This window comes from Cladosporium halotolerans (genome assembly GCF_011745625.1).
Source record: "Cladosporium halotolerans strain TM138-S3 chromosome Unknown Sca51, whole genome shotgun sequence".
NCBI lineage: Eukaryota > Fungi > Ascomycota > Dothideomycetes > Cladosporiales > Cladosporiaceae > Cladosporium > Cladosporium halotolerans.
In genome coordinates, this window is record NW_027191502.1 from 51,807 (window position 1) to 78,829 (window position 27,023).

A 27,023-nucleotide genomic window follows, 5' to 3' on the forward strand; every position below is an offset into this window, starting at 1 on the left:
CATGTCTGCCGAATGTCATACAACCGAGACTTGTGTCATCTTCTAGGATATGTCACGAGAGGCCTTGCTCTTGCGGTCGCATGAGGTGGACACAGGACAAAAAGTATTACAGTGTATGATAGGTGAGCTTCTGCTGACAGCCGCGTACAAGGGTATCATCATGCAAATCATCTGTGAATACGCAATGGACGCCGACACCTCCGCCGTCCCCACTCATTCTCCCATTTTGCTTTGCCTGCCAACCCACTTCCGCACACTTGCCCATTTCTCACTCTTCGTCTCGGGGCCACCGAGTTCGTTGCCGACCTCGAACACAGTCGTGACACCATCCAGGCCACCGACGGCTACGTGCTTGCCCTGTGTTTTCTCCCACGCGAGCTTGTTCAGACTGCGAAGAGCGTACGCGTCTTTTTCGATGTGACTTGGCCGTGCACTGGCAACCGGTAGGTCGCTGCTGGCACTGATATCGTAAATGTCCAACATGCCTGCTCCGTCGACACAACCGAAAACGCCGGGTTTAGTCGGCGACCACTTTGCACTGTAGACTGAGTCCTCGCGGGCGATAGTCAACAATGGTGCCACTGTCGAGGCAGCACCAGAGATCGATCCAGCGGTCGCTGAAGGTGCCTTCGCACGCCAAAGCTTGATAGTCCAGTCAAGCCCACATGACACGAACAAGTCGCCCAAGTCCACCTTGCCGCGTGCAGGGTGGAAGTCAATGTCTGTCACCGGCGCTTCATGTCCGCGGTAAGTACAGCGGGAGTCGACGCCAGCTTTCGCGCCAGCACGATCATAGCGGTGTACAGGGAGAATCGAGCCCTGTTCAGTTCCAGCTAGGAAGTATGTCGGGTCGGAAGCGGGGAACGCCATGGAAATGGGCGCAACATCATCGGTCTTGTATGCGGAGGGATTTGGGGAGTGCAGCTCGAGGTATTCTTGCGGCAGGGTGAGCATATCCGTAGACCACGCGCAAACAACACCGTCGGTGCTGACAGAGACGACAGAGCTGGCGTTCTGCGTGCCGACCACTGCAAGTGAGTAGATGGGGTGTGCGTGGCCACTGCGGCCGCCCATTAGAGGAGTCCTTTGCACGGGCTCGCCAGTGCGTTGATTGCGAGCGCGGGTATCCCATAGACATAATTGACCGCTATATGTACCACCAAGGATGAGTGAAGGGTGGTGTGGGTGGAAGAGACAAGACAAGAGATCCGAGGTGGCGTGCAAGCTGTACTCTGGTCGGCCCTTGAGGTGCATGTTCCAGACATTCAGGAGACCAGGAGGAGTGTGTGGCGATTGTTGTGATTTGGTGTATGTCGTGCACAGAAGCTCAGGAAATTTTGGACTGAAGTCGATGTCGCTGAGCATGCGTTTTCTTCCCATGGCCTCAGAAAGGTCGAATTGCATGACCTCCTTGATTCTCCGGCCCTTCCGCCCCACGTATTCGTCGTCATCTTCCGCATCTCTGCTCTGCAGGGCGTAGTCGGCCAGAACGTCGTACTCCTCGTCGAGAGCTCGCTCGATGACCTTACTGCTCCTCTCTACGAAGTCCAAGAAGTCGTTGCTGCTTGTTACGGCGTTCAACTCCTCCGTCTCCAGCGCTCTTGCTGGGAATCGTGCCTTTTCTGACTCAACTCTTTCTTCCAGCTGTAACGCCCGCAGTTCCTCTTCGATCTCCTGGCGCAGCCGCTGACGGATCTGCTCTTCCTCAATTTCAATCTCACGCTGGCTAAGCTTTCTTCTTCTCCTCGAAGGGCTTTTTCCGGCACCATCGGCTCCTCCCTCCGAGTCCTCGCTAGAGTCCTGGGGAGGCTGCCATGGCTCTGTTTGTATACCCTTGCTGTAGGTGATATATTCCGGCTTCGATTCAACCGGGATCTCGTAGACTGTTGTCAGTTCGGCGAATGACAGTGCTTGTGTGTCGGTTGAAGCATCCTGATAGGTCTTGGTCGGAGTCGACGGTGCTCCTTCCCGTGACAACTCGCTATCGCTTATGCGCTTTTTGCCAGCAGGCGAGGACGACGATGGTCGATCGACAAGGGATGAGATCAAGCTGTCCAGGTCCTCGGTGCGCCTCACTCGCGAAGGCGTAGGTGCAGCTAGCTGGATCGTCAGTCAGTCTCCGTTCTGTTACAGCGACGGATGATACTTACCTCTCCCGCATCCAGACTCTGGCGGTTGCTTGTGAACTCCTTCTGCCTCAGCTCGCGTTGGCGCTTAAGCTCTGCGAGCTTGGCCTTCTTCGCGAGAATCTCGTCTTTTCGCGACTGCAGGCTCGACATCTTGACAAACCACTAGCAGAGTCGCAAGCGCAATTCTCGAGACGAACCCCGGCAATGTGTTGTTGTCGCGCAATCGAAGCGTGGGCGGTGGAACGCGGTGCCCGCGTGAATTCAGGGCCGCCATTGGCTCGAGCCCCTGCCTGCGGAAGTCCTCCGGACAATACCGAAAAGTGCCCAACACCTCGCGACCACCACGCCGCTACCCCGTTCCACCGCCCGCACACCCCATCTACCGCCGCTCTCCATCCTCCTGCCCTCGTTGTCGAGCCATTGAGAGCATAGACATCTTTTTCGGCCTTCTCCAGATCCCACAATGGCCTCTACCGGCGTGAACGTAAGCCGCTCCCGCGCACCGAGCGCCTACCAGCCTCGCGCGCATCGATAATAAACGAGCCCAGCAGCCGGGGACAGACTTCTAACGCTTCACGTCTCAGGTCCTTCGCTGGGGCGCCCTCGCCTTCGGCGTCTTCTACGGCTTCACACACCAGACCGCCATCTCCTCCAGGGACAAGATTGCCGCTGAGAAGCACGAGTACGAGCGCAAGGAGAAGCTCATCAGCGACGCTAAGGCTGCTTGGGCGAAGAAGAACGCGCCCCCCGGCCAGGGCAGTGGATGTAAGTGCCGAATTGCGATGCTAGCAAAGAGGAGGAAGATCAGTCGAGACAAGAAGGATCATTGCGCGGAGGACAGGCATGAAGCTCGGGAACACGTGGAAAACATGGCGCATTGGAGGTCGGCCCATGCTGACGATTGGCGCAGTAATAACAGACCCCAACGACCCCAAGTTCGACCTCGAGGCTTTCCTCACCCAGGTGCAGAAGGACAACCCTTAGATTCGAATTACTACTTCTTACGAGCGGAGCGAAGCCGTAATGCAGAGCTACTAGAGGCAACCGAAAAGCATGGAGGGTTCGGCCGGGCAGGTCGCTGGCTAGATGAGACGAGTCTGCCATCCGCGCGCAACCTGAAGATACCCCTTAGGCTATCTTCTCCATGGCAGCGTTGTATATATGTCTGTATACTACCGTGTTGAGCGATAGATGCGCGATACTTTTTCTCTGTCCTTGGAACGATCTCGTGACCGAATGGGAGACCCCAACATGAGGACCGTCCAATCTCGGAAACCAACTTCCAGCGATCAGTATTGGCTTTCTGGCTTACCAGCATTGTAGCATATTAGCGCATGGCCGTGCGTGTGCAGGTGTACCACTTCCCCGCCCTGCCTTCTCCATCCTCTCTCTGTATCAATCCCATCAACGTACTGTTTGACGTATGCTGTACTAGAAGATTCTGTACCAACTGGCGACCTCTGCTCTCGTCGTGCACCGTAGATCCGCTCACGAGTTGCTCGGCGCAACGGCATTCAGCTCCACTTTGGCGGCCTGTGGGGAGCGAAGCTGATGGCATTTGCTTTCGGGACTTGAGTGCGCGGGCAATGCGCGAAAGAGTACGTGGCGCGCAAACTACTGATAAGTCGATCATGGCATCTTGGAAACTTTCCATTTAATTAGCAGCTCCAAAGTGTCTGTCTGTTGCATCTCCATTCTCACAGATCAGACGCAACTCCCCAGCATGAGTACAACCACCTTGAAGCATCCCACAATCGGAGACGTCGTTGGCGACGCGGCGAGTGAAGATGTATCGAAATATCTAGGCATACAATATGCCACCCTGGCCGACCGCTTCTCTCCTCCTCAAATAAAGGAATATCCGCAAGGCGGCACCGTGGACGCCACCAAACATGGGTGAGTCCGCTGTGGTGGCAAGAATTGCATTGTAGACCGCTGACGGCATTGAAAGACCACAGGTTCTCGCATTGCCCAATGGCGCGGATTTCGAGTATACCCTTCTACAAAAAGCGTTGGAGTATGACCGTAAGGCTGTTCGCATGTCGGACATTGATGGGTTGAATCTCAACATCTACACACCTACCGCTGGAGCCGCGACTCCGTCTTCAAACGCAGGTCTTCCGGTCTTCGCTTTCATTCATGGAGGTGCCTTTAACGGTGGCTCTGCGAGCTTTCCAGCATACGAGATGACGCGGGTCGTACGTCTCAGCATTTCCAGGAAGATGCCTATCATCGCAGTGTCTTTGAAGTATGCCCAATCTCTTCCACGAGCAATTTCCACGAGCAATTTCCACGAGCAATTCGACATACTAACCTCCTACAGCTATCGACTTGGAGCACCGGGCTTCCTCTATTCGAACGAGATGAAGGAGGCTGGATATCTTCCTAACAATGGTTTACGTGACCAGCGAACAGCGCTCCTGTGGCTGCAAAAACACATAGCCGGATTCGGCGGCGACCCGAATCGTGTCACGCTGATGGGTCAAAGTGCCGGCGCTGTCAGCACCTCGTTACAACTCCATTCAGAAGAGCCACTTTTTGAGCGTGCCATTATGATGTCCGGATCGTCACTACTCCTCGGTCCTGTCCCGGACGCAGTGGCCGAGGCGGGCTACCAGAAAGCTGTGAGACAGCTATACCTTGACGGTATGGATCCAGAGGATCGTATGAAGACACTGCTCGAAATGGATGGACAAAAGTTGCGAGCGACTTTACTCCAGGGTGGCTTTTCTCCTCTACCGGTGATCGACGGTGACATTTGCCCTACCGGCATTGATTTCAAGTCGCTCTTTGACGGCACCTTGGATCTTGCAGGGAAAAAGTGGTGTAAGAGCCTCATCCTGGGCGACTGCGAGTTCGACGTATGTCATTGAACCTGAACCCACGATACCAATCCAGCCAAACTGACCATTTCACCTCAGGGCACCATATTGGGCCTGCCGTTAGGCGGAAGAAAGTCTGGCATTGCCAAAGCGTTCGCGGACAGCATTTCTGCGTCCCTCCCCGAGCAAGCAGCGACACGCTTGCTTTCGGATTATGGCATTCCGTCTTCCAGCTCAGATGAGGAGGCCTTTACACGAGTCCTCGAATTTGCCAATGACATCTGCTTCTATACTCCAACTTTTGCATTCGCCCAGGGGTTGCAGGATGACATGCCAGTCTACATGTACCGGTTCAACGAGCCGAATCCTTGGCCTGGACCATGGCAAGGTCGCACGTCGCACATTCACGACCTGGTTGTCTTGCTTCAGACCTTCAATCAGTTCATGAACAGCGAACAAACGCAGCTGGGTGAGGAGTTTGCTGCGGATGTTGTTGCGTTTGTGAATGGACAAGATCCCTGGCAGCGTTGGACGAACGAGGAGAAAATCGCAAAGGTGTTCAAGGTGGGGAGCGAACGCATGGTGCAGGATGCGCCTGAAACCACGGAGAGGAGGAGGACCGTTCTGGACCTGGCGGATAGCGTTGGGTTTGACGCCCTCAAAGGTGCATTCACTCGATTCCTGGTTGGCGGCTAATTGGTAAGTATTGGATTTCCGAATGTGAATCAGTCAAACCTGGTCTGGTGTGAACGTTGCGACTCAGGCATCAGAAAGTTATGAGAGTGATTTCACTGATCAAGCCGGCATCTTCACATGTTTATCGTCGCCTTCGCTCCTTCCCTCTCGACTTCACAGAATCTCCGTCGCGCTGCGCAACCCAGCAAGCGGCCCTGCGCTCCTCCATGCCGCGACCCGTCAACAAACTGCTAGTAACATAATTACAAAGCATCACGTTTTGTCCATCTTGCAGCTCGATTCACATCAGCAAACAATGCCTGCGCCTCCACAGGAAAGACCAAAGGGCTTTATACCGCCACCGCCGCTTCCAGAATTCTGGCAAAAGAGTCCAGAAGGAAACACTCAAGCCATAAGCTCGTCAGCAAGATCTGGGAATTCGAAAGTGAAGAGCACGATCGAGGCACCTGGAAAGGTCGTCACAGCCGTCAAGGCGACAACAACCGTCAAGGTCAGCACAACTCCCCAAGACGAGGCCAAGCTGCCATCGCTCAAAACACCATCAAGCGAAGCAACTCGTAAAGGCAAGCTCCAGACAGATGGACGATCGTTCGCGCCGTTGAAGCTTCCACCTTTCGTACCACCTACACCGCCCGGGCCCGAAAAAGGAGATCAAGCGAACATGACCTATCGATACCATCATCTTCACCACCACAAGCACCAGACTTCACCTCACCACTCGAAACCTAAGAAAGACCCCCTACCAGCTCCGCGTATCATCGCCATTCCTCCGCCACCTCCCGGCTTTCCAGGCTTTCAGCCAATCCCAAACCCGACAGTACAGCCAGCACTCACGATCATTCACATCTGCCGCATATGCCTTCGTCCAAGAAGTGAGAGATACCACATCGAACACCCAATTCCAGCCAATGGAGTGCCTCCGCCGCCAGGCATCTGCAAACGTTGTCGCATTACGAGCGTTGAAGTGAAGAGCGAATCGACAAAAATCGTTCGTATGGAGGAAAGCGACAAGGTTCGGCTTGGAATCTCAGCTTTTGTCCCTCATGACAGGCTGGTCACGCGCGAGGAAGCAATTCATGGTGCCAGGAAGCAGAACGATAAGGGCTACGCTGAGATTTACGTTCGTCAAGACTCATCCGAGGACGAGGACGAAGGTGGACCGGAACGCGGGCGCTTTATCTACCGGCAAGTCAAGCGTACCACCAAGTCTGCTCCCTGGTCTCCGACGCGTCGCGCAGAGGTCTCCGTGGAGAATCTGGCCGCAATGAACTTGATGAACGATCGGATGTCGCCACATTTCGAGACTAGAGAAACAACGTTGAAGGCAAATGCGTCAAGTAATCCGGAGGCATTGCTAGCGAGTGGCGCTGCTCGATACACCACCCAATATGTACAAGCCCACCAGATGAGGCAGGGAGGCACTCGAGAGCCTTCTACGACCGCGACGAGTTCTCGATCAAGCAAGCCAGTTACCGCCCCGAAATCGAGGCGTGGAACCGTACCACCAAACAGCTCAAAGGCCTCTGTTTCTGTTCATACGGCGGTGGCTAGCAACCATTCGAAAGTAACCGCGACCGCTCAGGCGAACACTCCCACCACGTACGGATACACTGAATCTGAGATCCGCAACTTTGCCCGGGATGAAGTTGAGCGATACAGACAAGCGGAGCGCAGAATGGATGCCCACCCCAACGCTTTCGCTCATGGACGTCTTATACCTATAGCTCGAACTGTGCCTGTGCAGCGTAGAATCGAGGTGGTCAGAGAGGAACCCGAGCCGAAGCCGTGGGAGACGCAAGCACCGCCGCCTCCGTCCAATCTCCAGTCTGAATCGGTCTTCGCCACGACTCGTTCGAAGGGAGGCTCAACAATCACCAAAGAGCGTTCGAGCTATTACGAGCGAACCCCTAGTCAGGATTCGAGAGACTGGTATCATGTGACTGAAGTTGCGGCATCGACCGACAGGTCAGCATCGAGCAGAATAACTGTGCCTGAGACCGGCGAGCGATCTGCAAGAGACTCAAGGATTCGCGACAACGACTCAAGCCGGTTTCGTGACGTTAAGGTTGTTATGAGACGTGACAAAGCGACACAGCCACCGCCACGAGGGTTGCCGGAGAGCGATGCGCCCGCCAGCGTGAAGCTGAAAGAAGTTGTTGGTATGATCCGCGAAGAAACGCCTTGTGCGATTCAGACCTCTACCAGCCAGCGATATGATCAGCGATCAGACGTCATCGAAGTGATCGAGGAAATCGACCTACCACCCGGTATGAGACTGACTGCCCCACGCTGTGCCAGCAGATCATTTAAGGACGACGCGAACTCGCAAACATGGCAGTGGAAAAGACGAACTGGCCCCGCAGAGATCTCTTCCCACACCGACAAGTCCTGCTGGGAGGGTCGAAGTGGTGGGGCACCTTCCAGCCGGCTTTCGTCTTTACGCCAGGAAGCTAGTGAGTACAGCAGGGAGCCCTCTTTGACTGCAGAGCAAGGATCCACCTCCTCATGGCTTGCGGAGGGGAAAGATGAGGTGTTCGCCATGCCTTCCCCTAGGCAATTCATCCCTAGGCTGAGTAGCCATGGACGCTCCGATGACGATTCATGGTATGCCGCTCGAGTCAAAGATGTGAAGACGCATCAACAGGTACCCCTGAAGAGTGACAAGGACCAAGGCAAAGACGATGATGAAAAGACGGTCTGGCCCAGGGACGAGACTCCGGTCAGGCCTGCTGCGTCGGATAGGCCTTCGCTGAGGCAGGACTGGGACTGGGAGTACAGACAGCGCATTGTGCAAGCTGCTGATCGCCCACTCAAAGGAGGACGTGAGGAACATACTTACGGTAGGCAGTACACCGATGTCGAGCGCCTTGTTCGACATCGGCGTCCGTCTCAATCAAGTGGCCGTAACCAGGAGAGCGAACATGAATCGAAGGCGCGCAACGAGCCCGTGCCCGCGAGGCAAGCTCCTCCACTGCCACCAAACTACGAAAAAGAGCCACTCCCAGAGCGTGGACGAGAACCACACATGCGCACGTCAGAAGAATCCGCGCATGTGCGCTTTGCGAGTAAGGTCGACTTCTCGCCCACGCCACCACAATCTGATGATTATCCCCCTGAGCGCATCCTCCATATCAAGCCGCCGAGCCAGTCATCTTCAAAACCTGCCAAAAAGTCATCATTGAGGACTCAGATCGACGGCGGTGCAAGCGAGCCACCGGAGTCAGCTGAAGATCTCATCGCCGAGTATGAATGGAATCGATCAAGGCGTGGGCTTCGTGGTGCAGACGTGAATGCTGAGTATGTCTCTGCAAGATACGAATCAACCCCGGGGAGAGGAGCAGCACAGAGCCTACGCTCAGAGCCAAGGAGTTTTCGCAGCGAGGAATCTCGCCGTTCAGGATACGGGACTCGTGAGCAAGACTTTGCGTATGAGACCGCAAAGGAGACAGGGCAAGACGAAGAGCGACGCAGCATGCGATCCCTCCGCCGCAGCGGCGACGGTCGCCACTCCTCCCCCGACGGCACCGAAACCGCAACAATGCTCAGCCGCCAAGGACGGTTCGCTCGCGCTTTGAGCGAGAGTCCTTCTCGCGAGAGAGTGAGGCGTGACTACCTCCGCGCCCAGCAGCAAGACACATTGGAACCGGAACAGTCACGTGGGAGGCGCTACTCGCGCTCGCCGGAGATCGATGGGAAAGGGCCGTACAGGGAGGAGGCGAGAACGGAGAGCTTGGATGCGCTTTATGGGAGTGGGCATGGCGGGCCTCAGGAGAGAACGCGTGAGTATGTTGTAAAGGAAAGGTGGTGAGTGACTTGAGGGGATTGGACGGTAGGAACAACGGCAGATTGAGTAAGGCATGACACATGGCCTAGGATTGTATTTTGCCTAACTCCTAGCTGATGTGCCAGGAACGCTGTCAAATTTCTCTTTACCTTGCGAGTAAATGTCCATGAACTCGCCTTGCCCTTTTCTTTGAGCTGATGCGAGCTCCGAATAGATGGCAAGCGCTCGAATCACGCAGTGATGCAACTGATGCATAATGACCGCACAGTTTTGGCGGAAAAGAGATCGCAAAATCACCCCACCAATACTCCCAAGGCCTGACCTATTTTCTCACCATCCCTCCTTCCGAGCCATGGTGCGCGCTATTTTCCACTAGGCAACCCCCGATTGTTGTCGCGAAGGGAGCTATTTTTGCTTGAGTTTGGGTCGAATCGAGTCTGTGACCAGGCGAAAATATGGCCACTGGCTGAATTTGATATGGTGCTCAGGCAGTCCGAATTGGCGGAGGTCGTAAATGTTGCAAGCAATTTGGAATGCCAACCGATCAAGTCTTTTAAACGCAGTCTGCGATAACCCGCCTGGGATCCTCGCTCATCCTCCTTCGCGCATTGAGGGGCGGCGGCATTTTTTCTCGTAATTGGCGAAAATGTGCTCATTGACTGCGTTCCTCCTACCCGCTTGCGTGTGTCGTGGTGCCTCCCCCCAGGCAAGAAGAGCCTGGAACATGCCGCATGCAAAAACGACTGGGTATCTCGTGGGTAAAAATCCGGAAGGCCTCCCTCATCTAGGACTTGAGCATCTTGTTCCTCTTCTCTCTCCTCCTCAGCCTGTCAACGCGCTTCTGGTGCATCTTGGCAGCCATCTGCTCGTAGCGTTCCCTCTCCTCCTTTGCGGCACGCTTGTCCTTGATGGCCTGGATTTTCCTCTGTGGAAATTGTTAGCAGGTCGTTTCTGAAACGCGCTGCGCAAATGGAACGAACCTGTCTCTCCTCCTCCTTCTCAGCCTTCATCTCCTTCTCCATCTTCTTCACCTCGGCCTCCTGCTTCTGCTTCTCTGCGCGCTTCGCATAGCTCGTGAGACCAGTGCCCGGACGGAAAGGCTTCTTGTTCTCGTGCCAGTTCTTGCCGTTCTTCTTCACGCCGGTGACCTGCGGGATCTTGGCGTGCGGCTGCGCATGGTCGGTGGAAGCGAGTGCAATGGCCATATCGTCGATTGTGGTCTGATTCCTGCGCAGGGTTATATGGACCGCTAGTGCTGGGGAGTGAAGAGTCGGCGGTGGAGGCAGGGCTCGCTAAACCAGAAAAAGTTCTGGGCCGGGCAAAATTATCAGATCAAACTCATCCCTCCCTGCGGATCAGATAACGTTGAGGAGCCAGGCTCGGGAACAAGCAGGCTAACTTGGAGCCAAAGGATGCCAAATCGCGGCACGGGCGGCCCTCCGCAGCATGGCGTGCGCTATATTCGTCCTATCGATAACTTTGGTGCAAATTCGCGCAACGCCTGCGCCGATGACTGTGGCACACACCGCAAAGCACGCCGACCGCCGGCCTCCACCTTCACTAACCTCGCCCAACCCGACCTTCGAGTGGAGACCTTTGGGCTGCGTCACCTTTCACACGCCTGCCATGGTCCCCCGATAGCATCCTGCACGCCGCTCGCTCGCATCGTCCGTTCCTTTTCCACGTCAGAGAATCTTTTCTCCCTCCCATGTAACCAGAAACAAAGCGCCCTATTATGGACTCGAAGACCTCGCCCTCCTTCGCCGAGGCCGGCCTAACACAGGCCCAGATCATGTCGCCCAAGAAAGAGACGAAGGAGCACGTCACCTCGCAGAGCGCCGAGGCCGTGAAAGACGTTGCCTTTGGCAGCGTGGCGGGCATGCTTGGAAAGATCGTCGAATATCCCTTTGACACTGTCAAGGTCCGCTTGCAGTCGCAGCCGGACCACCTGCCGCTCCGATACACTGGCCCATTGGACTGCTTCCGTCAGAGCATACGAAATGACGGTGTAGGAGGACTGTACAGAGGCGTGAGCGCACCGCTTGTGGGCGCTGCTGCGGAGACGGCATGCTTGTTCTTCTCCTACAGGGTCGCTCAGGATGTCATCCGCCTCGTCAGTGTACCGAAGGCCACGTCTAAGACCGAGGACAAGCTACCGCTGAGCCAACTTGTCATGGCAGGTGCCATGTCAGGTGCAATCACTTCTCTCATTTTGACGCCAATCGAACTAGTCAAGTGCCGCATGCAGGTACCTCTGACATCGTCTATGGACCCGACGCTGAGGAACAGGACCATGGGACCTTTGGCCGTCATAGGAGATGTATACGGAAGAGAAGGACTAGCAGGGTTCTGGAGGGGACAGCTTGGAACATTGCTTCGTGAAACGGGAGGCGGAGCAGCATGGTTCGGCTGCTACGAGACTTTTTCGCTGTTCTTCAGACAACGGGCGCAGGCCGCCACAGGCGAAAAAGATCCCTCCTTGCCAATCTGGCAAAGCATGCTTGCCGGCGCAGGAGCAGGATTGGGCTACAACTTCTCTTTCTATCCGGCAGACACGATCAAGTCGAAGATGCAGACGGGCGAGCTGGCCTCCCTTGGCCCCAACGGAGGGAGGCAGACTTTCATGGACGTCGGCCGTACTCTCTACCGTACGCACGGCTTGAAGGGGTTGTACCGTGGCTGTGGCATCACCTTACTGAGGAGCGCGCCGAGCTCTGCCCTGATCTTCACGATCTATGAGAGTCTGAGAGCCTACTTCGGCTGAGACTTGATCACTTGATCACAGCGACAGGCCAATGATTGCCTCAAAAGAAAGGATTGCTGCAAGGCATCTTTCACAACGAACGAAACGTTTTTGCTTTTCTTTGTCTTGCATTTTAGCGAGTTCTGGGCATAGCATGGGAGTTACGGCGCATGGGTAGCTCTACTTGAGCACAGAAGAAGAGGAGGAAGGGAGGGAGGGATGAAGCACAAAAGCATAGATCGTTGATACCCGTTGCCAAAATCAAAAGTAAGGATTCTTCTCGTGTAATCGTTTCCAATTCGTTGTCCTTCAGCCTTCTACTCCCCAATCACGTACGTACAGCCCTCAGGACCCATCCAAACTTCGTGCTTCCTCCCAGCGTCCACATCCAGTCTCCCACCTGGACCAAACGTCTCCTTCGTGGGCTGAGCGTCGTCGGGGTACGAGACGGTCAACTCGCCACTGAGGATCAAGTGCGTCGTGAGACCGGAATGTTTGTGAGGGGAGTAGTAGGCATTTCTGCGACGGAAAATTATGGTCAGCGTCGATGTGACCAAGCAATATGATTGTTTCGTAGCACAAATTTGAATATAGGGTTAAAACTCACGCGCCGTCCGTCCACGTAAAGACGTGGTTGAATCCCCACGACCTGACCTCAGCTTCTGCGGATTTGCCCATTTCCACAATTTTCTTCCTTTCGTCTGGAAAAACTTGTGACGCTATGCTTGACGTCGTGCAACCGAATACGTTTCTCAACGAAGTCGTGTTTCAGAAGGTCCGTCGGATGGTCAACGGCTATCCGCCCCCGGATCAGAACGATGTTTGGAGCAGAGCGGGTGACGTCGCTGAGGGGTCCACCGGCCCAAGCCGCGGCCTGCCACCGCTTCCCCAAAAGTTTGCAGGGCACATTGTCTTCGAGTAGACATATCAGTCTTGACAGTCGAGAGCGGAGGGTAGCAGCTCAGTGCGCTCCGTGAGAATGATAGGTGTGGTATTTACTAGAGGCTATCTCAGGCTTACATATAAGGTTACTTTGTAATTTTGCCTCAGAATTTGACCGCACCTGCCTGTGGTAGTAACGTACTCGCGAACGAGCCTCGTCAGCCCAGCGTGACTGCAAACTTCCGGACAATCCGCGGCCTGCGCGCCATGGAAACTGGGCAGATCCGAAAAACACTCGAAATGATGAGTATTCGCTGGCGCGTTTCGACCAGATAAGGGGGGCCTGACCCGCGTGGTCGAGCGCTCTCATTTACAGTGAGACGTTCGCGCCGGAACATGTCCCTTCACTGCTCGTGCATTCGTAGCGTTTCCGCAAGTTTGCCGCTCCTGCCTCGTTTGCGACGCCACGTCTTCAGCTCGAGAGCTACTGCAGGCAGTAGACAGGGCTGATGAGTCGCGTGCCGTAAGACAATTGTCCTGCTTCTTCTCCGCGGCCATCACCCTGGTTTTCTCAGCACACCTGCCTGAAGTGTGAGCAAAGCATCATGGCGAAAACCGACCCACCCCAATTGTCGCCGGCAATCGTCGACCGGGCCAAAGCGGCCTTCGAATCCAAGCAAACGGCCACCAGCCAAAGCGGCGACAACAGCAACGAGAGTTTTGACACATTCCTGAAGAATCTCACGTCGCCAAATGCTGCGGGTCCAACTCCGATCACAGTTGACACATCCCATCCGCTTTCCAACTATTTCATCTCCAGCTCGCACAACACCTACTTGACAGGAAACCAACTCTGGAGTAAAAGCAGCACGGACGCCTACAAAGATGTGCTCAAGCGTGGATGCCGCTGCATCGAAATCGACGTTTGGGACGGTGGCACGCCGTCCACGTCTGGCGCATCTTCCTCCGACGAAGGTGATGGCCAGGATCCAGAAGTGGGCAAGCTACGAGGGCTGATGCAGAAGGGACTGGGTCGCTTGAGGTCGAAGAGCAATCCTGCCGAGCAAGAGGCCTCTGCGGAGTCGCCGGTGGCAGAGCAGCCGCCCACAATGCCCACGCCGTGGCGGACGGAGAGTGGGAGGGCTGAGCCTATGGTGTATCACGGCTACACGGTGACCACCGAGTTGACCTTTCGCAGTGTGGCGGCGGTGGTGCGCGACTACGCTTTTCGGAAGACGGATTTGCCTCTCATCGTGAGCTTTGAAGTCCACACGAGCCACGCGCAGCAGGAGACGATGGTGGAGATTATCAATGACTATTGGAAGCCATTCCTGGTACCTATCCCGGAGGGCTTTGACGAAACGACGCCGTTGCCCCCATTGGAAAGCTTGAGGAAGCGAATCCTCATCAAAGTGAAGTACACCCCACCTGAGAAAGCGAAGGAATCAAGACTGGATCGAACCCTCTCAAGGACATCTACCAAGGACGACACATCTGGGTCAGAAGACGAGCTGGCCACAGAACCGGCAAAACAGGGAAAGATCATCGAGTCACTTGGAAAAATGGGCATCTACACTCGCAGCTGCCACTTCGACAGCTTTGAGCAACCCGAAGCGAAAATTCCCACACACATCTTCGCTCTCTCGGAGAAGAAGCTCCTTGATCTACACGATTCGTCGCCGGACTCGGTCTTCGAGCACAATATCGACTTTCTCATGCGTGCATATCCCAAGGGTACAAGGGTGAGGTCCTCAAACTTAGACCCCGCACCTTTTTGGCGCCAGGGTATACAGATGGTAGCGTTGAACTGGCAGCAGCTCAACGCCGCCATCATGATGAACGAGGCCATGTTTACTGGTACTGGAGGCTGGGTATTGAAGCCGCAAGGATACCGCAGGGTAGAAGGAGCGGTCGGCGATATCAAGAGATGCAACTTCGATATGTCTGTCACCGTGCTCGCAGCATCGGGTCTCGCATCGGAGGACGGAAAAGCACCAGATGTAAGTTTAAGCTCGCAGGATCACCTGCCAGCGCACGCTGATTCAAGGTCCAGGCGTATGTCAAATGCGAGCTCCATGTCGCCAGCCAGGATGAACAAGAAGGCGGCCAGATCCCGAAAGGCGGGAAGAACAAGGGCGGCGAATGGAAGCGCAAGACTGCAACTCGACGCGGGCGTGACCCCGACTTTCTCGCGGAGACAATGGAGTTCCTCGGGGTCACGGGCGTGGTACCCGAGTTGAGCTTCATAAGGTACGTCTTGACGGTTCATTTTACTCCAATTGCTCGCTTTTGCGTAATCTTCCTTGAACATGAGACGTTGCATCGATGCGCCAATCCCGTACTATTGACCTGTAACTCATCTTCTGCGACGGCCTGAGCGTTCTTATCCGACGACCACTCCGGTTGCAGGGTGAGACAGGGCGACTGGTCTCGATTAGGGTACTGCAGTTGACAGTCTCACCGCCGGACCTTGTGCTCGTTCGCTGTTGGGGCCATATCCGTGACAGGATCACGAGGCTTTCAACTTCTGCGTGCTGCCGCTCGCGCACAGCACCGGCTGCAGGCATCCGGGATCCAACGCTCTCGCCGCACAGGCATCGGAGGAACTCCAAGGGCCTGTCGGCCGAGTGCGTCGAGGCGTCTCGGTACTATGTACTATGTACCTGATCGGCGTTGCCGTTGCGTGGCAACGTTCGCCCCTGTCGGCAGTGATGCGCTGCTGAACTATACCGAGCCATGCCATTTGATTTGCCGACAGCCTTATGAGCGTGAAAGCACCGTTGACCTCAGCTGACAAATGCATCTGGAATCCAGGTTCAAGGTTATGGACGACGACGCATTCCAGAAGGACCGCATGGTTGCCTGGGCTTGCTTCCGATTCGATCGCTTCTCACAAGGTTTACAGCTCTTGAGACTGCATGGGATTGACGGGAAGCCTACGGGAGGCTTGCTGCTGGTCAGCTCGAAGATAGCGTACAAATGACCTGAGCCATTGCGCAGCACACGCGATCCGTTTCCATACTTCCCTCTCTCATGCACTCGGCACTGAAGATAAAGTGGGTCTCGTTTGATTGGTGTAGGAAGGTACCAGCGACCTGGAATCCGTCCCACCGCGCCCGGATTTGCTGGGCGGTCCTGTAGCACTTGGACCCTAGATCTCAAGGTGCTTGTTTCAGCGCGATCCCGGGCGCCATTCGCAGGGTGTTTTGATGGAGCGAGGAAATCTGACAGTCGACAGCTGCAGCCACCATGCAACAACCCTCACCGACTTGCTTAGGGTTCTGCCACTGTCAATGGCCGTTGCCCACAGGCCAGGTGAACATGCGAGTCAACACGAGCAGCGTATCGGAGCTGAGTCTCCAAACGGAAATCACAAGCAAAGGCAGCACGGAGGCGAATGTGATGCGGTGCGTTTTGATTCAGTGCACAAAGAAAGTCGATGGGACGTCGAGAGGTGAGGTTGTGATCCGAGCGCGTGCCCGGGCCTCGACCGCACACTGCAGCGGCGAGCGATCCCTCGAGTCGGACTCGTCGATAGGATTGCGTAAGGTTTGATTCAGCTCAGACAGGCCCTCTGCGCTATAAAGCTTCTGCTGCAGGCGGTCTGTGAGAGGTTTGTAAGGGCTGCGCCATTGGAGCGTGCCCAGCTTCGCATTTCGACGCTCTTGCAGGGCTCTTGCAGGCGCGGCACCGGCAGAGAGGCACACCCCGGTCGTGTCTGGTTTGCGGCTGTCGCTGACCCCCGCCAAGAGCGGAACTACAGTCTTTCTGATCTGATACGTCACAAAGTCTAGGATACAAAGGCACCAGCTCGTACCCGTCTTCCCTCCAAGCAGAGCCAGGGCTGTGTCGAAACATGATTGATTGAGTTCTCGACCGGCCCAAGATCATCGGCTCACAAGTTTGACGCACCTACTGTATACCTACCCGGCAATGCGGCTAGCAGCAGCCGCAGTGTCACCTGAGTTTCCATGTACGAGTCCCGGGAGCCGTACCTGTGCAGCCCGTGGCGGCTCCTTGCTCCCACGACGCGCATGCTCAAGACCAATGCTACTGTGATGTGCATCGTCAGAACGAGCCGGCGTCTATTTGTTGCGACGGCTCAATCAGGTAAGCACTCGAGCCCCGGCGACAGGTCCCTGCGGCGCCTACGACTCGCTAGCCCCCCTAACCCACATGGCACGCCCGCCTGCGTAGCGCAGCTGGAATATCCGTGCGCGCCTGCTTGCGATCGCTCACGCAAACGCCGTGTTGTACCCGGTACAGGTCAGTCTGCGTCTTCGAACAGATTTGGCCCTGCCGCGGGCTCCTCGGTGGCGGCCTCGACCCGTTGCATCCGTCCCTTACGCGGCGGGTCTGCCGGTCGCCTAAGGTAGGGTTGCAGGCGCCGTCGAGTCTGTCGGGTGCGACCTCTCTGCTGCCCGGCGGCTTGTGCAGTACGTTGGTTTACACTGGTGGCCTGCGAGAGAAAACGGCGGCACCTTCCGGACGGGCCCGGAGGGCCCTTCGCGCTATCACAACTCTCCCATGCTTCGCCGATGGGATAGGTCACTAACCAAGTCCCCGGGATGGGTACCCGCAGTACCGCAGGTGATGAAAGACCACGGACCCTGCCTTCCAGGCAATTAAGGGTCTGAGAGCATGTTCTGAACGTCTGCCATCTTTCTATAAGTATGTTTATGGTTCTTCTCAATTTGAATCTTTCGTTCAGCACAACAACTTCACCTCCCATTCTCAAACCTTTGAACTCTGATTCGATCATTGGATTCTCTTTGCGACCTTGACTTGATCATTGACTGCCTCAAGAAGATCCGTCGCAACCACTCTTCAGTCTTCGGAATCACATTGCAATATCAAGCGAAGACGGATCCTTCCCGCTCCACAACCATGACTTATAACAACGCACGCCGCATCGAGACTCTTCGTCGTCTGGGCGTTGAGCAACTGCCCGTCCTGTCAGTTGAACAGCCATACGAGGACATGTGTCTCCCGCCCCAAGGTGACCTTACTCTGCGTGAGCTGCCTCTTCGTGCTGTCCCGGTGAGACGACAATGACGCCCACACAACCTCTCTAGCGTACTGACAACAATCCCAGGTGCCCGGTCACAGATGCCCCGGTTGCCTTTCGCGCGGCCAGACTATCTGGGTGATCCCAGGCAAACGCTGCCCGCAATGTGGCACCGAAGTCAACTAAAATACCACGGTGAGTGACAATCACATTCAACACACCGGGCTCGAGTCTTTGGCTAAAGTTTCACTCTTTAGCTTTTCGGACCCCGGGTCACGGCACGTGGCCATGATTTCGGCCTGACCTAGGCCATTCGCAGCGAAATGATCAATCGTCACACACGCGAATTAGCAAAATGCGCTCACTTCACAAGCCGGCGTCGGAGTTCAGCTTCTCCTTTTGGATTTATTGACAGCAAACGTCAGTTTTGACTTTCGACCAGTGTGAGAGCCCAAAAGGTATTCCCAGTGGCTTGGGGCCAAGGTTCTGGACAGACGACGGTAGAATCCGCGGGGAAGGAGTATGGCAACATTCGGCGCCCTTCGTTCGTCCTTGAGGTTTATTTCCTTTCTCTTTTCCGCCACTCGACATCGATACCCTATTGCAGCATTCGGTCGCACTCTGCCGAGCAGTTTCGTAGCGCTTGCAATTTAGCAATTTCAATTCTTACTCCCAACCCGACCACGTCACCAACCACACTGCCTCATTCCTTGCGTTTCTCAGCGTTCGAAATGACGTCCTTGCATAATCTATCACATGGCGTCAAACCCTAATATGTGCGTTCTAGCGCGCGCGGAGGTCAAGTCCGAAGGATTTCTCACGGCTCTCGCGCGTTCCGGGCAGAAGCACTTAGGCGAGAGGCACGCCCGCACTACGCCGTTCTGTGGCTTTTTCTACTGTGAGCCGCCTCTCTGGTGGTGCTCGGCTTGCTCTCTGAGTTTCTCACCACGTGGGGGGGCGTCCGGCTTGTGCCGGGCTTGCTGGAGAGAGCTGCCTTTCAGCCACCACGATCTTCCGCGAGCGGTGTGATTCTGGACCGTCGGCGTTTGCCGTTTCGTATTTCTCGGAATCAGAGTCGCAGTGGCAATGGAGAAAGTACGTCAGGGCAAAATCCCAGGCTTGGGATTAAGGAGACCGCGTGGATGGAGGCGAGCGCAGAGGCCGCCTATGAGGCCGGGCGATGATGAAGGAGACGGTGGAGCGATGTGCTGGCAGACCCCCGAATCTTGGCTTTTACTTTTGTGCTAGAAAGCTCGTCCTTTGGGGTGCCCCGCCGCATAGCGGCCATCTGTGCGTCAGCGTTCAAACGTTACATCGCATTGTTTAGTGAGGTCGCGAACAAGTCCGACAAGATACCAAGTCATGATGGGGTCAGCGGCCCGACACTGTGGTCGAGGCTGTGGGCGATCATGATGTCTGGATTGGCGAGGGCCCGTGCGTCCTGTCCACGGAGTTGGGTCAGGCTCGAACTCAATCGTCACTTCGGTACTTCTTGGGCACCTTGGTGGCCCTCCTGGACAGCAATACAAAAACCTTGTCACACGCATTGCTGCAGCCTGCAAGCTTCTCAAAATCGCTAATTCACCAACCAGTAGCCTTTTTCACCAGACAGCGGTCAGGCTGGTCCGAATCTTCGCGCCTGCAAGCCGTCGTCATGACATCTTCACCCGTCCGCTAGCGCGCACGCACCGTAACGTCTCCCAGAATCTCCCTTCTAGCGTGGCCATCGCGTGGTCTGTCTGACCGGGCAGACCCAAGACACCGGACTTGCTCGCGCGATCATCGCTCTACACACGGCCTTCTCCAATGCTACAACACATGCTGCGGGCAAAATTCAAGCCAATTGTCAACAATTGGGACCCGAGATCGATCTGCAGTCGGCCCTTGGATGCGCCGAGCCGTCCGCCATACCCGCGTGGCAATCGTGTGCCGCAGCTTTTAGTCTGCGTTGACTCGAACTGGCAGTTCGTATCATAGACTTCGTCGTACGAGGTCGAACTCTGCGTGTGATACTGGAGCTTCGCAAGCAGCGGTCGGCCCTATTCTGAGGTCTTCATTCGCAGTTGATGCCCAACCGTCATTGAGACCGGATGCAGTGGTGATGAGTTCATCACGGACTCGCCAAAGCTCAGAATGATGATCCCCAGACGAGACCATGCTGAGCTTGGAGGAGAACCCCGCAGTAAATGACAGCTGAACAAGCTTTAAATAAAGCGTCAAGCCCTCGATGCTGCAGCTCGGCAATCAAGACAATGTTTAGAGATGACTATGCCGGATGGTGACCAAACTTTGCAGGCAAACGCAACACATTTGGGACCTTTGACCGCCGAAGCTTCGTTACTTCTTTGGCTTATTGCCCTGCAGTCTGGCTTACGTCCAGAGCACACCTAGCAATCAGGCACCTACTCATGACGCCCCGGGCTTGACTTTGTTGCCAGCCATCACCATGACCTACTACGAAAACCACCCGAATAATTTTTGCGGAAAGCTCCTTGTAGGAAGCATAGGAGAGCAGGCCCTGGCAAAAATCGATCTCCTTTCGATTCCTGTCTCCGTGTCATATGCTGGAGTCTTTGCACGCTTCAGCGCATTGGGGCAATCGTTGAGCCGCCAAACGACCATGTCTTTCTCACGAAACAGTCAATGCAACTGGAATCTGCCGTGATCTAGGCAGAAATCATGGACCAATATCACGCAGCGTATTCTCACCGCATGCTTTATTGAAGCATCGTGAGCGAGCATGGGGTTCTTTATACTACCCCAAGACGTGAAACTTACATTTGCTCCATTGGATAGAGTCTTCGAGGCAATTCCGCCTGGGGCGATGGTACGCACAAAGCTAAGTTTCCTGCAGTCACATCACATCACATCACATCGGCCATAAGCTTGAAGAAAGTGCACCAAATCAAAAAGCCTGGCTCGAATTGGCTGCTCTTATCTTCATCAATGAGTGATCCTGAGAATAGTTCAGAGCCTCCATACTCGTACGCCAATATTCGATCTTCACTAAATCAGCGTACTATTTGACAAAGCTCACCCCTGAATTGATTGCAACGCGCGAAGTCTTTGACATTCACCCAGAGCATTGTAGATTCTGAACGCTGTTAGTTTTCATCAGGGCCTCCCAAAATGCTCATGCCGACAATACGCACTGGCTTGCCGGACGAGGCCTTCGAGTTTAATTGAACACCCGTCAACCTGCTGCTCCAGAATTTCTAAAGGGACGTGGATGCACACATCGATATCCGATACGTTCAGCATGAGAATACATCAGTCATCTAGTCGCCTATCTAGACAAACTATATGATTTGGCGGCCAGATGAATCACATCTCAAATTGACAACGGTCTGTATCAATTGTGGGATAAACGCGCTTCGTGACAGCCATTTAAAATGGCTAGAATAGCGGACGCGAGCTTGACGAACGAAATGCTGTTCCGCTGGGCGATAAGTACCTTTCCGGATTATATCTCGCAACGCAACTGCAACAGAGAATAATGCAGTCCGAGCATTGGCGACGATCGTGCAATCTCGTCGCAGCCCTAATACGTGGCCTGTAGTGGGCGGTGAAACCATGTAGGCGCTTGAAGAAAAGTTCAAGCAGACCACGTACCATGGCGCGATCACGATATGTGCATGTGAAGGCCTTGTCTCGGTCGCATGCGTGGATGCAATCACGCAGTCCCAGACTCGTAGCGCTGATCGCCAGATGATAAGCTGAAGTCTGGATGCCGCTGAACGGGCTTTGGGCTTACGAGCGTTTCATCAATCTGGCAACGGCTGCGGACCCAAGCCTGGGGGCCGAACCAGCGCGCCCGCGACACGCACGCCTTCCACACTGGGGCAAAGTGGTACATGAGCTCTTTCATTCTTTTCTCTTACTGAAACGCGCCTACCGCGGACTCAACCACACTCAGCATTGCCAAGCAGTTGAGAATCACGTGTGGGTGCCGCGAGCCGGAGGCGACCGAGTGTCAGCGACAGAGCCTAGCGCAGGGGAACGCGGGTGGCTGCTGTGCCGAAACATGGTGAGCGGTTGTGGCGTTGGAGGCGCACCCGTGGACGCCAAACGGGCCGGTAAGCGGCACCTTCGCTGGATGGCGCGTCTGCGAAAGAGGCGGCGAGTGCACGCTGCAAAAGAAAAGAGGGAGGTCTCGATTGCGACGTACGGCAATAGAACATGCAAAGGTCTGGAACCACAAGACCCATATAAGACGTTCGAGCACAGACGGGGAGATGGACAGGGTGCTGGGGCTGTGCCAGTCTGGCCGATTTGACGATGGCCGACATGCTGTTGGGGCAGCCAAGGCATGTCGTGTGCTGCGATCGGATCTGCGAATAGAACAGCAGGGCGCGCGTCTCTGCGCCCTCGCTGCTGCTGGCCGAGGGCACGACGGCAGCGCCCCAGCCGGCGGAGGGCAGAATGCGAGAAAAGGGCGTGCGATTGGCGTCCACTAGCAGTAGCTTCACGTCGGCGTCGCAGGCCGGCGCATGGTGGGTCTTCGATTCGCGGCAGCATCTGTTCTGACCCCCAACTGCCGCCAGGTGCCTCGGAGGGACGCACCCTCCATGAGCTGCTCCCACAAACTTACTCGTACATCTGCAGTCTCTGCTCTGCTCTGCATACCACACCCACTCATTTCCCCTCTCTTTGCCTCTCCGTCGCACACACATCTCTACGCGCGCCTCTCTTCACGCCTCATCGTCGGCGCCACGGATACACTCGCTTGCCCACCGTTGCGCTACGCAAACTTTATTGCGCGCGATCATCGTCATCAGGGATTTCGGTTCGACCAAGCGCTGGAAGCCTCCGTCTCCTCTTGCATGCTTCCTGGACTCTTCATACTACGACGCGTGATCTAGCCAGCACATCACTTGCCTTTCGGTGTCTGGACATCGTCTGCGCAAGATGACCACACCGGCCGACGAGCGGCCTGAGCCGACCTATGGCTACAACGCCGACCACCCCAATACTCAAGGAAGCCATCACGTGCACTACGCCCCCGGCGCACTCCCCTCCTACAATGTCAACACTACATCCGAACAAAGAAGAAGCCCTGAGCGCTCATCCGACGAGGAAGGCACTGTCGTCGGTGACGGGGATGCCGCCAACAACCAGAAGGACGGCGCCCCACGCCGCGCCAACACTCTGCTCACCGTGGACACCCAGTACACGCGTGGTGACCCGGCGCATCCTTTCGTGTCGCCGTCCCAGTCTCGCGAGCAGGCTCGCCGGCTAGATGACGACCTGGAAATGCTCAAGATCGAGAGGCAGGTTTCGCGAAAGGACGACAAGAGCGCCGGTGACATGGATAGCATGCACCAGTCTAGGAGAAAACGAGACGAAGATATCGACGAGTTTGACATCGCGACCAACCCGGTGCACGAGCAGACCCAGGTCTACAAAGGCCCGGAGAACCCGAGCTCCAAGTTCGCCGTCTTCTTCAAGAAAGTCCACAAGTCCAACTGGCTGATCCGGTATTTCACCTACATTGCGCCACTGGCCCTTGTCCTCTTGATCCCTTTGCTCCTGGGTGTCTTCCTCTTCCGAGATCGCAAGGTCGGAGGCGTCACCATGTACTGGTTTGTGATTTGGCTGGAGATTCTCTGGCTTACGCTTTGGGCTGGCCGCATTCTCGCGAAGTGTCTGCCGTGGCCCATTGGCATTGTAGCCACACTGTTCACGAACAATAGCAAGAAATGGAGGGACATGGGCAAGCAACTCGAGCTTCCGGCTACGCTGTTCTTCTGGTGGCTTGCTGTCGAGATATCGTTCCTGCCCACCATGACGCAGCATATGCCTGATCGCCGCAACCCAGATGGATCGCTCGACCAGAGCCCCACGTACTGGCAAAAGAACATGAACAAGGTCCTCGTGTCAATTCTGGTCGGCGTCATCCTCAACTTTGTGGAGAAGATTATCATCCAGCTCATCGCCATTAGCTTCCACCTGCGCACGTACGCCGACCGCATTGAGCTCAACAAATTCCAGATCGGTTCTCTCATCAAGCTGTACATTTACTCCAAGACCAAGATTGCCATGGAAGACTCCGAATTTGAAGCGCCCTCTGGTGATGCTACTGGCTCTGGCACCCGTACACCTGGCGCCATTCTCAACGAAGCTGCAAAAACCACCAAGGAAGTTGTTGGCAAGGTGGGTGACGTGGCGGGCAAAATCGCTGGAGATTTCACCGGAAAAACTGTCTACAAGAGCACGCACCCCAATCAGGTCGTCATCACTCTCCTGAGCTCTGTGTCCGGCTCCCAAGTGCTCGCGCGCCGTCTATACCGCACCTTCGGTCGTCCCGAGACAGAGACTGTTCACCAAGACGACCTGCAAAATGCTTTCGAAAACGAGGACGAAGCCACCGCCGCTTTCAGCATGTTCGACAAAGACATGAACGGCGATATCAGTATGGAAGAACTTGAGGCAGTATGTGTTGAGATTGGACGTGAGCGCAAGTCTATCACTGCTTCGCTGAAGGACCTCGACTCTGTTGTTGGAAAGCTTGACGATGTTTTCATGTTCATCGTCGCCGTCATCACGATCCTGGTCTTCATCTCGCTCATCTCGACTTCCGCTGCTGGAGTCTTGACCTCTGCCGGTTCTGCGGTTCTGGCCTTGTCTTGGCTCTTCTCTACTACGGCTCAGGAATTCTTGCAATCTGTTGTCTTCGTGTTTATCAAGCATCCTTTCGACGTGGGTGACCGTGTTGGTGTGTACGGAAACACCGGTGCTCTTGGTCGTGGTGACGATTACTTCGTGAAAGAGATCAGCTTGCTCTACACCGAGTTCAAGAAGATGGAAGGTCACGTCGTGCAAGCGCCAAACAGCTATCTCAACACGCTCTTTATTCTCAACCAGCGCCGATCCGGAGGTCTGGCAGAAGCTGTTAGCATCAGCATCAAATTTGGCACCACTCTGGATCAGATCGAAGGTCTTCGCTCCAAGCTCCTCGAATTCGTCAAGGCTGAAAAGCGCGAGTATCAGGGCAACATTCTGACCGAATTGCGCGACATTGTCGACGTCCACTCGATGAACCTCAACGTTGTTTTCTTCTACAAGTCGAACTGGCAGAACGAAGGTCTCCGTCTTGCGCGCCGCAACAAGTTCATCTGCGCTCTGATGGTGTGCATGCAAGAGCTCGGCATCGAGGGTCCTTACATGCGTCTTCCTGGTCTCAAGCAGAGCTTTCCGATGTACCTGCAGAACGTTCCTCACATCGCGAACCCTTCGATGGGCACTGGCGGCCACCCAGACAACCCTGGTGGCTTCGACCCCAACGCGCCCCCGCAAGACCCGCCTTTCGTCGAACCTTTGGACGATGGTGCACCGTCTTCAGCCCGTATGCGCTCCGGCTCTATCCTTCGCAATGGCTCTTCCGCACGCCGCGGCGAGTCGCTCGCTGCTATGAACAAGCGTGTCGACTTCAGTCTTGGCATGAAAGACTACGCGTATGGCGACCTGGGCGGCGATGTACACGAAGACCGCGAGCGATTCCAGATGGCCGCGATTGCCGAGGCATCGCGCTCTCGCGAGCGTCGTGCCGAAGCTGAGCGTCGCAGCAACGACCTGGCCCAGAGTACCTCCCGTGATACCGCATCAGGTGGACTCGTCCGCCGCTCTTTCGAATCCGACTCGTCACGCAGGCGCGCGTCTCTGCATCGCAACCGTTTCTTCCAGCGCAATCGCTCTGGCACCTCTGCGGGCGCAGACGAAGCCGCTTTGATGGAGAAGGGCATGGCCGACATTCCCGAGAACTCCGCCACGCAGTCCACCGAGCGCCTCGACCCGCGTACGGGCCTTGTCAGCTCTTCGGCTTGGCGTACCCAGACAAATGAGAGCGATGGCTCGTACCAAGGCCCCAGTCGTGAGCCCATGCCCCCTCGCATCCCCACGAACGTTCTGCCGACCTCAACTCGCCCGCTTGGTGCTACCGTGGAGGACGACATCGAGCCGCACCAGCAACCTCAGCGCAGCCACGTTCAGGACTTCGAGATGAAGAAGCTGAGCTAAAAAAAAAATAAAAAAAAATAAAGGGAAAATAAAGAAAGAGAGAAGGAAAAAAAAGACAGAAAAACACGTTCCGGATCCTCACAATACCACTCCTTCGCATTCGCATCTCACAGCATGGCTCACGTGCCTTTTTCGATTACAGATTTTTTATACACCATAGACCCAAGAGGCGGATGCAGCATCCCGACACTTTTCGGAACCCACTCCTTGTACTTTAAAGCGGTTTTCCTTTTTATTGCGCGCGAGCATGGCGGGAGAAGCGTTGTCTGCTGCAGCATACCACAGAATGTACATTGACAGGCTTACTTCCTTCCATCGGCCGCGGCGCACATCGAAGAGCTCGGTGCAGGCTGTCGTTGGGGGATGATAGATTGGACAGAATGACAGAAAATCAAAATATTGTTCATAAACCATTCTTGTGCCCCATTGTTGTGAGTCTGCAATCGTATCTCCAAAAGTTTGAGGCTCATGAGATTCTATGATAAAGTGATCATCTCAGGATGTCTCTATCTTCCGGAGGAAGATGTTGCACGTGCTACCGTTTATTCTAGATCGACGCGGTCGTATTTTCTCACAGAGAGCGCTTGATAAATTACTGTACCACGACACGTCGTAGTCTTGTAGTCTCCAAAATCTTGGCTGAGATCTGGCGTAGCTTCTGCATAAGACACCCTTCATTCGAAAGTTTGCAGCATCACGCGACAAGCCCAGTCCTCCCTGGTCAGTCTGGTAATATCACACTATATGATATAGTAGCATCTCAACCTCGTACACAGACGACGAAAACGCTTTTCAAACGTGAGAAATGTATTGCCGAAATAGATCGAGCCAAGTCGCCGTACTATCATCCATTCTGGATATTGTACAGACGATCTTCCATCAGAGAGTCTACACGTGAGGGGCCACAAATCTCCCAGGTGAGTGGTGGTGGGATCCATCGTTT

General features: G+C 55.2%; 9 protein-coding genes across 9 annotated transcripts; 6 read left to right on the forward strand and 3 right to left on the reverse strand.

Moving 5' to 3' along the window:
- Positions 1 to 86: 86 nt before the first annotated feature.
- WHR41_08932 (uncharacterized protein) lies at positions 87 to 2,318 on the reverse strand. Its single transcript, XM_069377536.1, has 2 exons — positions 2,151 to 2,318; positions 87 to 2,100 (listed from the first exon to the last, which is right to left on the reverse strand). Exons 1-2 carry the CDS (start codon positions 2,277 to 2,279, stop codon positions 214 to 216), a joined length of 2,016 nt encoding a protein of 671 aa, XP_069225530.1. The 5' UTR covers positions 2,280 to 2,318; the 3' UTR covers positions 87 to 213.
- A 124-nt stretch (positions 2,319 to 2,442) lies between these two features.
- On the forward strand, positions 2,443 to 3,321 carry WHR41_08933 (uncharacterized protein). The gene is made up of 3 exons (XM_069377537.1): positions 2,443 to 2,613; positions 2,714 to 2,894; positions 3,040 to 3,321. The coding sequence occupies exons 1-3, from the start codon at positions 2,593 to 2,595 to the stop codon at positions 3,111 to 3,113; spliced, it is 276 nt and encodes a 91-aa protein (XP_069225531.1). The 5' UTR covers positions 2,443 to 2,592; the 3' UTR covers positions 3,114 to 3,321.
- Positions 3,322 to 3,531: 210 nt separating this feature from the next.
- WHR41_08934 (uncharacterized protein) lies at positions 3,532 to 5,900 on the forward strand. The gene is made up of 4 exons (XM_069377538.1): positions 3,532 to 4,025; positions 4,081 to 4,377; positions 4,453 to 4,990; positions 5,051 to 5,900. The coding sequence occupies exons 1-4, from the start codon at positions 3,853 to 3,855 to the stop codon at positions 5,645 to 5,647; spliced, it is 1,605 nt and encodes a 534-aa protein (XP_069225528.1). The 5' UTR covers positions 3,532 to 3,852; the 3' UTR covers positions 5,648 to 5,900.
- Positions 5,901 to 9,493: 3,593 nt separating this feature from the next.
- Positions 9,494 to 10,774, reverse strand: WHR41_08935 (uncharacterized protein). The gene is made up of 2 exons (XM_069377539.1): positions 10,412 to 10,774; positions 9,494 to 10,356 (listed from the first exon to the last, which is right to left on the reverse strand). Exons 1-2 carry the CDS (start codon positions 10,634 to 10,636, stop codon positions 10,216 to 10,218), a joined length of 366 nt encoding a protein of 121 aa, XP_069225529.1. The 5' UTR covers positions 10,637 to 10,774; the 3' UTR covers positions 9,494 to 10,215.
- Positions 10,775 to 11,166: 392 nt separating this feature from the next.
- Positions 11,167 to 12,195, forward strand: WHR41_08936 (uncharacterized protein; the record flags this gene model as incomplete). Its single annotated transcript, XM_069377540.1, has 1 exon — positions 11,167 to 12,195. The coding sequence occupies one exon, from the start codon at positions 11,167 to 11,169 to the stop codon at positions 12,193 to 12,195; it is 1,029 nt and encodes a 342-aa protein (XP_069225526.1).
- A 296-nt stretch (positions 12,196 to 12,491) lies between these two features.
- On the reverse strand, positions 12,492 to 12,852 carry WHR41_08937 (uncharacterized protein; the record flags this gene model as incomplete). The annotated part of the gene is made up of 2 exons (XM_069377541.1): positions 12,492 to 12,693; positions 12,782 to 12,852. 2 exons carry the CDS (start codon positions 12,850 to 12,852, stop codon positions 12,492 to 12,494), a joined length of 273 nt encoding a protein of 90 aa, XP_069225527.1.
- Positions 12,853 to 13,661: 809 nt separating this feature from the next.
- Positions 13,662 to 16,060, forward strand: WHR41_08938 (uncharacterized protein; the record flags this gene model as incomplete). The annotated part of the gene is made up of 3 exons (XM_069377542.1): positions 13,662 to 15,056; positions 15,110 to 15,306; positions 15,871 to 16,060. The coding sequence occupies 3 exons, from the start codon at positions 13,662 to 13,664 to the stop codon at positions 16,037 to 16,039; spliced, it is 1,761 nt and encodes a 586-aa protein (XP_069225539.1). The 3' UTR covers positions 16,040 to 16,060.
- Positions 16,061 to 17,764: 1,704 nt separating this feature from the next.
- WHR41_08939 (uncharacterized protein) lies at positions 17,765 to 18,745 on the forward strand. Its single transcript, XM_069377543.1, has 3 exons — positions 17,765 to 18,096; positions 18,152 to 18,259; positions 18,322 to 18,745. Exons 1-2 carry the CDS (start codon positions 17,944 to 17,946, stop codon positions 18,248 to 18,250), a joined length of 252 nt encoding a protein of 83 aa, XP_069225540.1. The 5' UTR covers positions 17,765 to 17,943; the 3' UTR covers positions 18,251 to 18,259; positions 18,322 to 18,745.
- A 4,227-nt stretch (positions 18,746 to 22,972) lies between these two features.
- On the forward strand, positions 22,973 to 26,080 carry WHR41_08940 (uncharacterized protein; the record flags this gene model as incomplete). Its single annotated transcript, XM_069377544.1, has 1 exon — positions 22,973 to 26,080. One exon carries the CDS (start codon positions 22,973 to 22,975, stop codon positions 26,078 to 26,080), a length of 3,108 nt encoding a protein of 1,035 aa, XP_069225516.1.
- Positions 26,081 to 27,023: the final 943 nt, after the last annotated feature.